Source organism: Urocampus carinirostris, chromosome 18 (genome assembly GCF_059441175.1).
Source record: "Urocampus carinirostris isolate Australia breed hairy pipefish chromosome 18, RoL_Ucar_1.0, whole genome shotgun sequence".
Taxonomy (NCBI): domain Eukaryota; kingdom Metazoa; phylum Chordata; class Actinopteri; order Syngnathiformes; family Syngnathidae; genus Urocampus; species Urocampus carinirostris.
In genome coordinates, this window is record NC_142366.1 from 24401062 (window position 1) to 24416296 (window position 15235).

Sequence of the window (15235 nt, forward strand, 5' to 3'; positions counted from 1 at the left end):
CTGCCCAGCAAAATCTTTAGACGTCCCTTGATAGCTTCTTTCTTTGAAGGTCACCATGTTTCTACCATAGCGTTGAGGAAATGGGTTTTATTAGCGAGCTCGATGGTAGTTTTCCGACGGAAGGTAAGCCAGGATGAACTGTTGGTAGAACTACCATAGACTGATATTTTTTTTTTCCATGCATGCTAGATTTCCACTCTGTATCCACTATGATCACTTTAGTTCTTGGTCTCAGTTCACAGTTCTCTAGCTCCTCATTCATTCATTAACACGTTTTGGCTTCAGATCTGCAGTCCATCAATTTCTCAATTTGTCTTTATTTTCTGAGTGATTCAGTATATCAGACAAGAGATTCATCTCCTTAAGTGTGCCAAGTCAAGTCATGTTTATTTGTTTGGCCCTTAATCATAAAGAGTCTCAAAGGGCTGCACAGACCACAGATTATTGCAAACCACAGACTATTATGACACCATCCCCTGATATAAAACCTACATGAGGGCAAAGGAAAACTCAAAATCCTCAACATAAGGATGCTTTTGTATACTACCAACAGAACCTTCAAATCACATCTTAAGCTAACAGGGAGCCAATGCAGGTTAGCTAAAATCGGGGTCAAACTTTCTTGTCTTAGTTAAAAGCCTTGCTGCAGCATTTTGTACCAGCTGAAGGCTCTTGATTTGGGATTTCGGGAGACCGGAGAGTGGTGCATTGTCCTGTTATATGATTCCATGCAAACACACACATTTTTTCGGAACGGAAAAGGGTAAAACAATATTTTCAGAGGCTTTCTTCCTTTCTGTCTCTTGAATGGGTTGTGACTGTTTAATAAGTAATTACAGTACAGTCAGTCAAATGCTTCACGAAATTGGACAGTGGTACCTTTTTTACGAGTTTAATTCCTTCCAGGACTGTGCTCATAGCACAAACTGCTCGTGTAATATGAAATAATTAAAAACTAATTGGTCCGCTTCCGTCCTCCCAGAAGCATTTAAGTGAACCATAAATAGCGAAAAAACACATCTTCCTGATCACTTAAAACGCATTCAAAAAGTAATTTAACATCAAAAATATTGTAACAAGAAAAATCGACCCTGCTGAGGATAAGAGGTGCAAATAATGGATGGACGAAAGACAAATTAAAATATTTCAATGAAATAAAATGATAATTTACTACGGGGATGGTCAGGGAGCCGTAACCAATGTGTGCGCATGGTGCGGAGGAAGCAGGAGTGCATGGAAGAGACACGGAGATTGCACACCTGTCAATGTGTATGTTTTCACTGTAACTCGATCGTACAAAATTGCGTACGCCCTATAACAATTCGGCTCTAATCCAAGTGGTTTCAGTCACTGGTAGCAGATTGCTAGAATTGTTAAGGTAGTCTAAATAGTCTGTCTTGCTATGAGTGAGCTCCACGTTGTGTTCTTAAGGTTTATGATTGCTTAATGAGGAGGATTTTTGATCATACGCAAGGGGAGACATTTGCAGCGAAGATGATATACAAGCAATTACTGTACATTTAAAATCTATCTATCTACCTTGGTCATATCCCTCAAGAGGGGTGACCGACAGCAAGACAAAAGGAAAAACTAGCAAAAAACACAAAAAAAATTGACCATGGCCAACCCAAATGCCCAAACACCCAAACAAGTGAAGCACCTCGGCACCCAAGTTGGTCATGCTTTCGTCCCTCCAGACTTAAAATTAAACTTACTGTAAATTTAAATGAACATACACCCAAACAATTAATACAGTACCAGTTTTTATATTTTTTTCCTGTAGCAGTTTGCATGCGCAAACTGGACGAGCTAATGCTGGCAGTGAGCGGTCACAAGCGGCGAGCGGTCTCCCGTGGCAGCCTCTTGGACTGCTCGTGAAAATGACTTCCCTTTGCATAGAGAGCAATATTTTTGCTGCGAATAAAACTGGTATACCAAAATTCTCGTGTTTAGAGGTGCTCGTATACAGAGGTACCGCTGTACGTCGAAAAGTCGTGTCCTTTTCAGCCCCTTGAAAACGCTAACGGCCTTTGTTTTCCTATAGGTCGCAAGTTCGTCATCGCCAACGCACGCGTGGAGAACTGCGCCATCATCTTCTGCAACGATGGCTTTTGTCACTTGTGCGGCTACTCGCGAGCGGAGATCATGCAGAAGCCCTGCACCTGCAACTTTCTTTACGGACCCGACACCAAGCGACTGGCCATCGCGCAGATGGCGCAAGCCCTGCTGGGGTCCGAAGAGAGGAAAGTGGAGATCAACCTTTACCGCAAAGATGGTAGGAAAACACTTTCCGTCTGAGTTGTGAGGGAAAACGCCATGTTCGTCTGTTAAGTTGAAACGTTTGTAGACGCTCGAAATAAGGCGAAAAGACGTCCGGGGATTTTGAACTTGGATGCTGGTCTGGGAGAAGGGCCTCCCTGATAAGAAAACGTCATCCCTTCTCGGAGCTCTATTCCGATCCCTCTCGATTTATTCATTCAAGGTTCCAAAAAACAGATCACCCCCTATGGGTTTTTTTTTTTTTTTTGGTACTCCATTTCTAACTTTTTTTTCTATTTGACTCTATTTTTGTCAACTTGTTTTTCTGGAAAAATGAGAAAAATACTATTTATGAAAGATATGAAAATTATAAAAAATAATCATTAGAATTAAAAATAATATTTGAATCAAAGTATTTGTGTTAAAATATGTAAAATAATAATCTTTTAATCAGCCAAATGACCGGTCAATTTTTCTTTTTCTTTTCTTCTTTTTCTTGCAGTGGTGATGTTTAAAGGTAGGGTGCATCGTTTGAGGTGTCCTTAAAAAAATTGAAATGACCGTAGCATGTTTTCCCTATTAAGTATGTGTTAACAGTGAGTTCAAAGTGCCCTTATAATCTTTTTTCCCCACCTCGCCTATCTGCTTTTATTTTACTTTTAGTAAAGCTGTTCGGGCAACGTAAAGGGGCCGGGCGGTCGGAGAGTGACTTTGCGCTTGTGAGTGTAGAGTGAAAATGGTGAAAGAAAGAAAAGGCCTTTTTCAAGTCCAACCCAAACCCCAAAAAACATGAAAGAGTTTATTCGAACGCATTTAAGAAATGCACTTACTTGTAATATAAGGAGCTTGACACAGGCTGCAATGATGACACAAGCCTGAAGATGGCGGTTAGCGAGTATAAAAGTTCCAAATTCTGTACAGCACAAATACATTTTATGAAAAGGAATTACTGAAACTGTTTAATACCTGTTTTATATACACACTTTTTTTTCGTAATACCAGAACTAGAACTATTTCCTGCTTCTTTGTTTGAAGCGCTACAAAACATCAATTTCTACATATTCAATACAAACAATTGGGTTGTTTTTCCATATAACAACCCCCAAATGTATTTTTTTTTCATGTCCCTTCAAAAAATTTTTTATTTATTTTGAGAAACATGACATTTCCCCCCTCCAGTTTCTTTTAGCAAAGCTTTAAAATAAATGGAATTCGATGATCAAGCTCATTAGGATTTTTCGCGACACAATGTTGTAGCGTGTGAGAATCTAAGTAACCAAACACCAATTACAGTATGTTGGAGCCGGTCCCCACATTTGTTTATCCGGTGTCACACTTGTTATCTTCCTGCTGATTTTGTATGCAAGCTGTTGTGCATGAACAACTTGTCGTCTTTGTTTTGATATGCAGATTCGGTGTCTCCGTGCAAGTGATCGTCTTAGATCGTGTCTTTCCCGTATTGATGGAAAAATATTTATGACGTGTATCTATTTTTATCTTCAAAGCCACCCCAAAAGCATTTGTCTAGCGTTTTCTCCATCATCGTTTCGATTACCATGACTTGTGTTTTGTCTTTCTAAAAATACTCAGTGGAAAATGACCGTTTCTAATGGCAACTACGTACAGACCGTGGTATCGGTATCAATAGGCAGCTTCCGTGGCATTAAAGTGCCACCATTGTACTCATGCCGGCAACTCCCTGAGCCTTTCCGAAGCGCCCGCTAAACATTTTGCACCTGCGAACCGACACTAGAGCGACAGAAGGGAGACGGGGAGAGACAGATGGAGGGAAACGGCGGGGGAGATGAAAGGCCCGGGAAGAAACGAGAGGGCAAGAAGACATAAGAGGCAAGAAAACAACATAGCAGGGAAAGTGAGGAATCGCCACGGAAGCCAGAAGGAGAGAAACGCAGACAGTTTGAAAGTGTCCCTCTCACATATTCTGGTCTTGGTCAGAGGAAGAAGGACGAGGTGCAGATGAGGTGTCGCCAACTGTCTCTTCTCCACTCGGTCTTTGTATTGGGGCGGCCGCTTCGCAAACAAGTCGCTCATCAAAATTCTCATTTGGTCTATTGAGCGAGGGGTCTCGCGGCTTTTTCTTACGGAATTGTTTTTTTAATCTTGCTGTGACAATGTTAGAGCAGGTGCTTTTGTCTTCAGCTTTCTATTATTATCATCTTTTTCATTTTGAATGATCATTTCGAGATGTTTTTACCAGAGTCAAAGGACAACTTTCAAGAGTGAAACGACGTAATAAACTTGTTTTTAGTGCTCCTCAATCTCGTTAAAAGAATAATAACTTTCCACTGTGCCAAGATTGGGTAATTATGCGGGTAATTTCGCCGAATTTTGGCATCGATTTAAGAGCGCCAGTGCACTCAAACAAATCAGAGGTCTGTTTCTTGTTTCCCGGGTGCTGATAGGAGCTATTTATCTATCTATCCACCTTGGTCATATCCCTCCAGGGGTGGCCGATAGCAAGACAAACACATACAATAACAAAGAAAATAAAAAAGGGAAAACAAAAGCAAAAAACACAAACATTTTTGAACCATGGCCAACCCAAATGCCCAAACACCCAAACAAGTTAGGCACCTAAGTTGGTCCTGCTTTCGTCCCGCGAGAAAGTGGCCATGTCAAAACACACTTCTGTCCGACAGCTTTCACTGGTTTACCCCTGCCGCATCATACGGGTGCCCTGCCCATCCCTTAGATTGCGTCCAAACATTTCACTATCTGATAGGAGCAATTAAAATAATTGTTTACATGACAAAGAACAAAAACAAATGAACCGCTATTTGATATGAATTACAGAAAATACCTTATTTTCTCAACATACTCTGCATTTATGAGATTGTCCTGAACTGTATATGATTCTTACTTACCGGAAACTTTCGTCACACGGGTGGTTATGGAACGGATTACCCACAAAAATCAAGGGAATACTGTCATGTGTTTTAATCTTGCTTTCTTAAATAAATAAACCAAAATATATACGGCATGAATACTTTGTAGTGACCACAAAAAAACAACACATAACAACTGCCGTAGCCATGTATTCATATAGAGGCTGTTTTCAGTTTCCTAAAAGTTAAACGCATAGTATTTACTCTTATCGGAGTTTCCCAGCTTTGTTTTGTCCAGTGCTTTAGATTTTCGGCACATGTTTAGTCTTCCTTTCTCCTCCTCCACACAATTTCAGCTGCGGCTTCTGCCTATCTTGCGTAGTAACATCTTGTGCAGATAAATGCCATTAGGTTGAGGTCAAACAAATATTTCTACTTTTCACATTGGTTTCAAAGGTGGGATCTTTGGAAAATCAGAAAGTCCTTGATTGTTTGTCCCTAGCTTTGGTCAATGGGACATTCTTTTTACCGTTTTGGATGAAATCTTCTTTATACCGTGTACATGAAAATCTGATATTTTTTGCACAAACGCGACCATTATCCGATCTGTCAAAGTCTGTCCGACCGACTCATAACCAATTTTTTTACACCAGACCCAGACCACTCTCATATGCGTTCTCCAATCCGATATACATCTGATCTTTTGGAATGGGACTGCTATGTTTATGCTATATTCACATTCAAATCTCACCACATGGAGAGTATTAAATAGATGGAAAGCAAAGTTTTGGATTTAATAATATTTGGGGGGACAACACTCTTCTGGTAACATCCCCGGGGTAAGTCTTTAAGTGACACATGGATGAAGATTTCATTGGATTTTTCGATTTTAAGTAGAACTTGTGGTAGTTTACAATAGACCCAAACACGGGTAGCAGGAAACTCATAGTACTCAAATATGATCATATCTAATCACAAAAATGCTCAATAGTCTAACAAAGAAATGGTCAAAAGGCAAACCCACCGATGCCCACGTAAGAATGACCACAGTTCTAACACATACATGCACACAACTGGTTAGAGCCCATTTATCTTGGGCCAAGCTCAGGCAAGAGTCTTCACCATGATAGATCTCCCCTCTTGCTCTCACGCTCAATTGTCCGACTCCGATGGCTCACTCGTTTAATCAATCATCTTCTCCAGGAAACCTATGCTCACGTATACACACATGAAGTGCATACAGGGGCTAGTAAGGACTGGCCTAGTTGGCTGTTACTCCACCTGCAAGGTTGCACATTTCCGGCCCTTTGGGGAATTGATTTTTTTCATTCATTTATAGTATTAAACTTTTGATAATACATTCGCTTAAAACCACAGATGCGAGTAGCTTTTCCGCAATGTGACAACGAGGCACTCGGGCAAGCCATTTCCCCTCACGCTTCTGCTTTTATTTAGTGGTGTGCATGAACCAATGGTAGACAATGAGCCACTCAAAAGCTATGACAACCGTAACCCTAACACCAACCCACACATTGAGAAGTCATTTTTAGAATAGAATAGATAGAATAGAATATACCTTTATTGTCATTGTTACAAATGGGCTAACAGATTGTGACAACGAAATTGGGCATGACACTCCAGTTTTACACATAGTGAGGGTATGAGCAAGAAGATAAAGGAACAGAGAAGATAATGTTATAAAACAAGGGGAATAAGGCTATAGTTATAATTTACATGGTATTTACACACTAATGTCAGCATGTGGGATGTTACATACAGGGTTGTCGTGATAACGTTGTATCGTAACGGTTGTGCAATATTGCATTTGGTGCATTTTTAGTGTTATTCTATGTGCCATGCTCATGACTGAGAAAGAAGCACTCTTTAGTGGCCATGTGGGAAGATACGTTTAGTGTACAGTATGCTCAACCGGCAATTCCTGATGCTAGCGTGCAGCTCGAGATTGCTTTCTTACACTGAAAGGAGAAGCCTTCCAAATTTGTTATACTTTTGTATAAAGACCATTCATTCAATTGCAATTCTGTGTTATGTGTTTTTATTTGTCGATATCTAGTTGTCATTGTGTTAGTCGTATACTCTAGCATTTAAGAATTTTTGCTGCTAAGCATTTAGGAGCATAGTATGCAAAAAAAAACCTGAATTGTAGTATACTTTGGATAAGATGATCACATGTAGATACTTTCAAAAGCAAAAATTAAAAGAGAGAGCTACTGCAAGTAGGGAGATCCCATTTTCTCTCATGAATAGTTTCATAGTTGCTTTCAAATCCTCATACATAACCTCTGTCCCTCTGCTTTTTTGTCCTGTTTATCAACGGTGCTCTGTTGTGTTCACGTGGAGTGCCCACTAGAAAATGTCGCACTGTTTGATTGGAGGGACTCCTGATCGCCTAGCAGCGGTAGTTAAGCAAAGTACTTAGATAGACATGCAATCGCTCGGGAGGGTTGGCACTCTTCGTGGCACGGCGGTGGATCGTCCCACCTGCAGCTAAATTGCTCCCAAAAGACAATCACCATTAATGCAGCCATCATTTGCCTACGCATGAATTTTCATTTGGTTGTTTTGGTCAAAAGAAATGTCCTCTTCAAAAGATATAATAGAGGCTTTCTTTATTTACAACACAAGAGAAGCGACTGAGAAAAGTAGAGGCACGGGGCCGTATACTTGTGGTTTTTGTAAGGTACTGTTGTCATAGGACTATGCCAGTCTATGAAGGGCCTACACAAGTACCAAGAGAAATAGGCTAACTCACGATATGCTATAAAAGCTGTCAAAACATAAATGATCTTCAATTATTGTCCAAACTTGTGAGTATGGTTAAAACAACAAACACGTCGAGCGAGCAGTGTCACGGTCGTCAAAGTTTCGGTCATCCGTCTCCTGACAAAGCCTGTTTCTGGGTTAGCATCCTTGTTATTGATGACACCCAAATAATTCATCAGGACACATACAATTGTGATAGCGCTGTATTTTGTGTCCGCCCCATTAGTCACCTAATGTGGTATGCTAGGCAGCTTGGCACACTCACGCAATTTTTCACGCGGTGACACAGAGCCTGGCAAAGACGCAACACGGCACCGTCCTTCTAAACGGCAGCCATTTATTCATGTTTATTGAAAACGGACGGCAGTATCAATATTGATGTTAAGTACACAGCAGAGACCTTACCATCTGTTCATTCGCAGATAAGGGACCTAACGTAATTGCGTAGAAGACTCTGTTTAATTACCTTCTGTTGTGTACTAGTAATCTTATTGAAAAATAATGTTCTTTATGATCGGACGGTACCTCATTCTTCTTCCTGTAGAAGACCGGGAACTGAACTGGACTTTTATGACAAACTTCTTATTTTTTAAATACTAGCTCATGGGAATACACTTCTGGAGCAAACCAAAGAGTATTGTTTTTGAGGATTTAACCCACAAAATCTACCAAATGACAGCCATAAGAAACACTTTTGTTGTATATTATTTGATTTCTTGGAATCGACTTACAAACTCTAGTGATGTCACATTTGAAATTTGCCCCCTTTGATTCTGTACCAATATACTAATTTCCAAGTTTGACATTTACGCCTTACTGTGCCTTGGTCCATCACGGCTGTATTCGCTTAAACGCAAACCCATGATTATCTTATTTTCATCTAAAGAAAATCCCAATTGGTGTGCTCTGCTATTGTGAATTAGGTTAAGACGATTATGTGAAAGAAAAAGTAAAGTCGTTAAAAGTAACAGTACAACTCATGTTCTTCAAACAACACAACGTTGACTAAGATAACAACGATTTGTCATGATCAGCATAAACTCATTATCTGACTTCATCATTTTCTTATTGTGATTATCATGTTTCTGTTTGAGCTATCCTTCGGCGGATACACTGTAGTCCCAAGCTCTTAAAAAGTGCCATAGGAAGATACAAATATCCAAACGGACCTCAGAAGGCGTCTGATAAAAATAGCTCTACACAAATTGAAAGCTGGATAGATTGTATTCTGCCTATTTTTACAGCAATCCCTGACAATTCATTCAACCGTTTGTCTATTGTTTCATTTGTATTCAAATTTTCATTTGTCTTCCTTTGTGATAATTCAGTAATTTGTTTCATCAAACGCTAAACGTATCCTTAGTAGTGGATGGTAACAGGCCAAGAACTCACTCAATTTTCCTCACTGGACCCACCAAAGTGAACAAGAGATCCACAATCGTAATAGGGCCCAAAGATGAAGACGGGGCGAAAATAAACAACATCCAAACGGGTAATGGCTTCAGTCTCACGGATTGAGGACTTCATTTGTCTTCTTGGCAGCGGGCCATCAGCGCTTGTCAATCAAAGCTAGCAGTTGCTGGAGGACCCTGATATCAATCACCCGTGATTGAGTCCCCTACTTACTGCACATATCTTTAAAAAAGGATCGGAGCCGTTCGTAATAAATCCAATATTAGAAAGGCAGTTTTTTAGTCAAAATGTAAAATCTTAATGTAGTGTTGCTGTGCTAATTGGAGATCACTATATAATCCCATTTTTAGCTTTGTTTTTACAGGAACTAAGTCAGTTACAGTGGCATTTTTACCACTGCTGGGCTTTTTTTTCCCCAGAAAGAGTCTGAACGTGTACTGGTCCAAAAAAATCCCAAAAAGATTGTGAAAGGGTGAAACTGGAACTTGCAGTGGGTGTAGCATCGCAAACATGCATTTCTCTGCTGCTGCTTGTTCGTTTTTTCAATAATAAATTTTGGATTCAAGCAATACCACAATTTTTTAGACTGAAACCAAAATCAACTTGTCACTGATACATTTACCATGTACAGATAACATAAGTACGTAGTTTTTCAGTTTCCTGATTGTTTAATGGTCAATAGCAGCTGATACTCTTAACGACAATCAGTTCTAGCTCGGATACCTTAAGAAAGGCTGGTATCTGTACCTGTATGATACCTGGTATTAATACTTTACAATCCCTGGTTTTCATATGAGTAGGAAAAGAAGCATATACCTTAACACAATAATCAAAATATTAATTGAGATCATTCTTAATGCATTCTCGTTTCATTTTGTTCACTACAAGTCTTATTTAACCGTACATATCTACATTTTTAGCATTATGGTTTGTATTTTTTCATTAGCTGAAGTCCCCCATCCCCTTATGATGCAAGACATTTCAGATATATTTTTAATGGTCCATGGGTTCAGTATCATTATTTTTAACATCTTGGCGTAATTAGCATTTTGTGTAACTGTACATATGTATTTGTAATATGTGTGTGTAGACTATCTAACACCAACAATATAAGCAAGAAAAAAGAAAGCAAGTGCTGGTTTTCCCCAGTTAGAATAAACGCAAACAAATGTACATTAACATACTGGATAAATCCATATTTTGATAGCTGTTAACCCTGGTTATAATGTTGCACTAATAGCCAAACATAATTGAAATATCACTGTGCTCACTAAGTATCTAATCGTAAGGGGTCAGTCATTTATACAATACACCCTTCCCTCAAGTAATTCTTCACAGTCTCTTGAAATGAATCTGAGAGATGCTTAGTCTAAAACTGATAATTGTTTTCTAATTATGTTTTTGTCTCAAAGGCTTTTCTCATCCTTTGAATTCTAATTGGCGAGAAAACAAGTATCCCAAATACATGTTGCTATGTTCATTTTTAGAAGAGGACCAAGCGTAAATTTGCAATCAGCTGAGTGATAGCGCCGACATTGTATCTTGAAGGTCTACTAGGGGGAGCTAATGATGTTTAACGCGTAGGGTATTAGCGTCTGAAATCTGTGTTTGTGTGCGCCAACCCTTTATTTGCAAAATTGCCTTCCTTTCCTCCGTGGCATTTTTTTTTCTTAATGTCGCCGCCCAACCCCAAAGTCAAAGCCTTCAACAATGTCAAAGACGCGTCATTGGTGTCATTGTGTGGGCGTGGCACTTTCCACCCGCGCTTCAGCTTTAAATACCGATGCCCACACTTTCTTTGCAACGTTTACCGGAGCACTCAAGTATGCAGCAGAGGGTAAAAATAGCACTTAGTTTGATTCAACTTATCGGATTGTGTCTTTCCCAATGCTTTTAGGATTGAATGTAGCCCGATTTAGTATGAGGTAATGCGACAAGATGGACGTACAATGACCAAACTGATACCAAAGATTGCATTTCCTCTTCATCGTGTAAAAAAAAGTGTGTTGCTATTCTAATACAATTTTTACTACAGAGTAAACCATAGAGAGTAAAGAGAATGCTATTTATTATACATAGTGGAACCTTAAAGTTTTAATGAACTATTTCAGGTTGATGGTTGACATCAAATTTTACAGATTTATTTCCAGAAACACTGCGAGTTACCGTACTAAAAAAGGCGCTTCATATTTATTTTAACTTATTTTAACTAACTGCGGATATTTCCTAGTTATTAAAGCCCCATTGTGTCATATTTGACAACTACATGACATTGTTTTGTCTAATGCAAACAAAAACCAGTCCCAAGAGCACAGCATAACAGCAAGATGCCAGACAAACATGGCAGCAAATTGTAGGTTGGGATTTCATTCTGTAAAAGAAATGCAAATTTGTCCACCCATGATTTTTGAAAAAAAAAAAAAATGACATTGAATGTATGTTGGCCTAGTATTAAAATCAATACTGTAAAATTTGGACTGTAAGCAGCGTCTTTTCAACCGTATGGCTAATGCAACGATGCAGCTCAATTATGCAGTTTTTCTAACAGCCACCAGGGGGCGCCTGAGCAGTAAAGGTGAAAGTGAGACATGTGGAATATATGTGTCGAGGAAGACGCAAGTCTAATGAAACTTAGTGCGTTGTGCATGAATTAAACGAGCAGGAACCGACCCTCGTTCATGGAAAAGGTGTCAATCGAAAGGAAAGCGCTAACTACCATATTGGGAATCATTTTACGAGTCTTTGTTTTTGAAGGGAGTTTTGGAGCGAAACAAACACAATTCAAGAAATCGTAAAGCAGCCAGAAGCAGTTTTAACAGCATCGCAGCGATTTTTCACAATACCCTGCTCGTTAAATGAAAATGCTATGAGATTGCGACACTGATCGCCAACCAAACCTTTGAAAGAATTCACGTTTTTTCTGTCTCACTCTGAAAATAAACCAGCAGCCAATGGTTATTATTATACATATATGGATGAATATTTTCCTTATGAAGAGCTTGTGTTATCTGCAGGATTTCATGGCAGCTCATGATGGTGAGAAGAAACATGTTACTGTTTAAAAACGGTTTCACACAACAGCAGGGTTTATAATCAAGTCGTCTAAATTAGAATTTCCTTAAATAGAACATTGTAGAATATTTTGCACAATTTTTGAGCAAGATCCTTATCTGGAAAATGTACTGTAGGGTTTTCTCTAAAATAGTTGGCATTGTATTTTGGTATTGATACTATGTAGTGGTGTTTGTGCTTGAAATAAACATCCCTGTGAAAAACATTTTAACACAACAGCTGATCCAACATTGTAAAGCTTTACATTCCAAGTAATCCATACTTTGAAAAAAAAATACGAAACACAATCAATTGTGCTAGCGCCTGAAGCCAGCTCAACCTAACCTTTTACAATTCACAGACTTATGGATTTTAGCACAGACGTATCTGTTCCGAGTTGCGAAGACAATCCTTATGTTTCCCATCTTCTATTTACTCAGCCTCAGCTTATCAAATAGGGCGGCCTGGCGCCAGCGTATCGATTTTCTGCGGGAATTCCGTCCGCTTTAGAAAGCCCTCCTCCCGAAGCCGCAAAGACTTCCCGCCGTCACGCTCGAATCCGACTCCCCCGGCGGGCGAGATAGGAGCCACCGGCCAGGTGATATCCCTTCACCGGTCAGCCGACCCGCTGACTTCAGATTGAGAGATAGCGCAGGTGAAATCCTAGCGCCCGTCCTGCTAATCCCCCGGCTTCGACCACCGTGACCGCACACGTGAGCCTCGACTGGCCCGGGGCCGCGTCCGCATGCAATATTCACCACTCCGAACTTGGTGTCGCTAATCCGCGGCTTCTGGAATTTACGGTTCCTATTACGCGCTCGCTACTGAAGTCTTTCTAGTCAATTCAAGTCAAATCGCCTTTAATAAGCAAAAACCTCAAAGGGGTGTGGACCACCGTGACAACATCCCCTTACCTGAAACTTCATGCAGGCAAGGTAAAACTCAAAAACTTCCGGATGAGGAAAACGAAGAAACCTTGAGAAGGGGCCGCGCATGAGGTCATCCCCCTTCCAGGATGACCAGGCATCGACAGAAAATACACAAACATAATAACAGAATGTCCAGTAGACGGCTCCCTGACCCAAAATTTTGACCGATGCAGCAGGTTCTAGATCAGGGGTCTCAAACTGATTTCAGCTGGGGGCCACATGCTAGGAGAAAAAAATCTCACGGGGGCCAGACCAGTAGGTTTAAGAGAAAGAAAGAATGAGAGTGGGAGAAAAAGAGACCAAAAGAAGTGTGAGAGATAAAAAAGAGAGAGAACAGAGTGTGTGTGTGTTAGAGAGAGAGAGAGAACTCGAGAAAAAAGGGAAACAAGTGAAAATGAATAAAGATGCAAAAAGAATGAGAAAGAAGTGAAGAAAGAAAGAAAAAGAGGGGGATAGATTAAGCAAATGAAAAAAACAGAAAAAGACAGAACTAAAGAGAAAGAAAAGGAGTAAGCATGAAAAAGAAAAGAAGAGAGAGAAAAATAAAAAGGATAACGAGAGAAAGACAAAATAAGAGAGAGAAATAGAAAGAGAGATGGTGAGATAGAAGTAAAAGAAGAGAGAATAAAAGAGTAAGAGAGGGAGTTGAAGAGACTGAGATTAAGAGAAAAGAGAAAGAGATTGAGAAGAAACAGAGAGGGTGAATGGGAAAAAAAAGAAAGAGAAACAAGAGAGAGAGAGAGAAATACTACAAATCCTTTGCTTGGGTGGCATCAGGTGGACATGTGTACAACTGCAGCTCATTTTTTTTTTCTTCCATCTCTCTCTGTGTTGTCTCACAGGCCGGATTAAAACCCTCGGCGCGCCTGATCCGGCCCACGGGCCGCCTGTTTGACACCCGTGTTCTAGATAATGGATCAGGTCTAAATGCTGGTACGATGGCTCGAAATGCATGCATGGTGCAACAAACAGGGCAACACTTAACACTTCTACTGAGGTAGCAGATGGTAGATTGCAGATTGCCAGGGCCAAAAACACATGGGCCCAGAAGGAAAACACTCTCAAATCTACGGATTTCTTCTTGGCTCTTGGAATCACTAGTAAACCGGCACTTTTGAGCAAAAACTCTGGGCAGCAATATAGGGAGCTTTTAAATCAGAAAGACATGAGGCGGCAAGTCCATTCACCATTTTCTATGTTACCTACAAAACCTTAAAATTGTCCCCATATCGAGGAAGATTTAAGGGCTAAGCTAAGTATTCCAAACAAAGTTCCGTTACCAATGCTGAGCTTGCATATGAATGCATTTCTTTCACTCAGGTCGCATAATATTGCGTGGCGGGGATCGGACCTCCTCGAATAGCTTCTCGTACAAAGAGCATCTTTATTTCTCAACGTCATGCTGAAAGTCCCGAGTTTGTAAGATCTTTGTCTGTGGTTTACGGACACGCGACAGGTCACCACTAAAAGGAGCTTTCCTGTTGAGCTTGTTGATCCTTGATCCAAACACCACTTGAAGCTGTGAGATTGCGCCTTGTTTGGTCATTTTAGCCTTTAAATTTGAGGATTTCATGTGTCTCTTTGAGCTATAGTCTCACACTCGCATCCTAATAACGAGTATTAACGTGTTCATGCGTATTGTAGTTATCTACGGGGGATTAGGAACTCCTGCTGTCAGCATTGGGTCGACACTTTAAGGGAAATTGTGAATTGAAATCTGTCTTTTTATGTTTGGGGGGGATTAAATGGTAAATTCATTTCTCTAGTGCTTTTCAAGTCAACGAAGACCTCCCAAAGCGCTTTACAATGTGCTTCACACTTACCCATTCAAACACACACCAATAGGGTGTCAGACATGAAAGGCTCCTACCTGCTTATTGAGGCAATTAGGGGATCAGTGTCTTTGACATTTACCTCGGAGGAGCCAGGAATCGTACCTACAACCTCTCGGCC

At 40.2% G+C, this 15235-nt stretch overlaps 1 protein-coding gene across 4 annotated transcripts in view; it reads left to right on the forward strand.

Moving 5' to 3' along the window:
* Nucleotides 1–15235, forward strand: part of kcnh2b (potassium voltage-gated channel, subfamily H (eag-related), member 2b) — a 225370-nt gene that overhangs the window by 21842 nt on the left and 188293 nt on the right. For all 4 annotated transcript variants that reach the window (XM_088322152.1, XM_088322155.1, XM_088322154.1 and 1 more), the window contains exon 3: nt 2045–2275. In XM_088322152.1, the coding sequence (XP_088178278.1) occupies nt 2045–2275 (231 nt within the window). The remainder of the gene's footprint in view (nt 1–2044; nt 2276–15235) is intronic.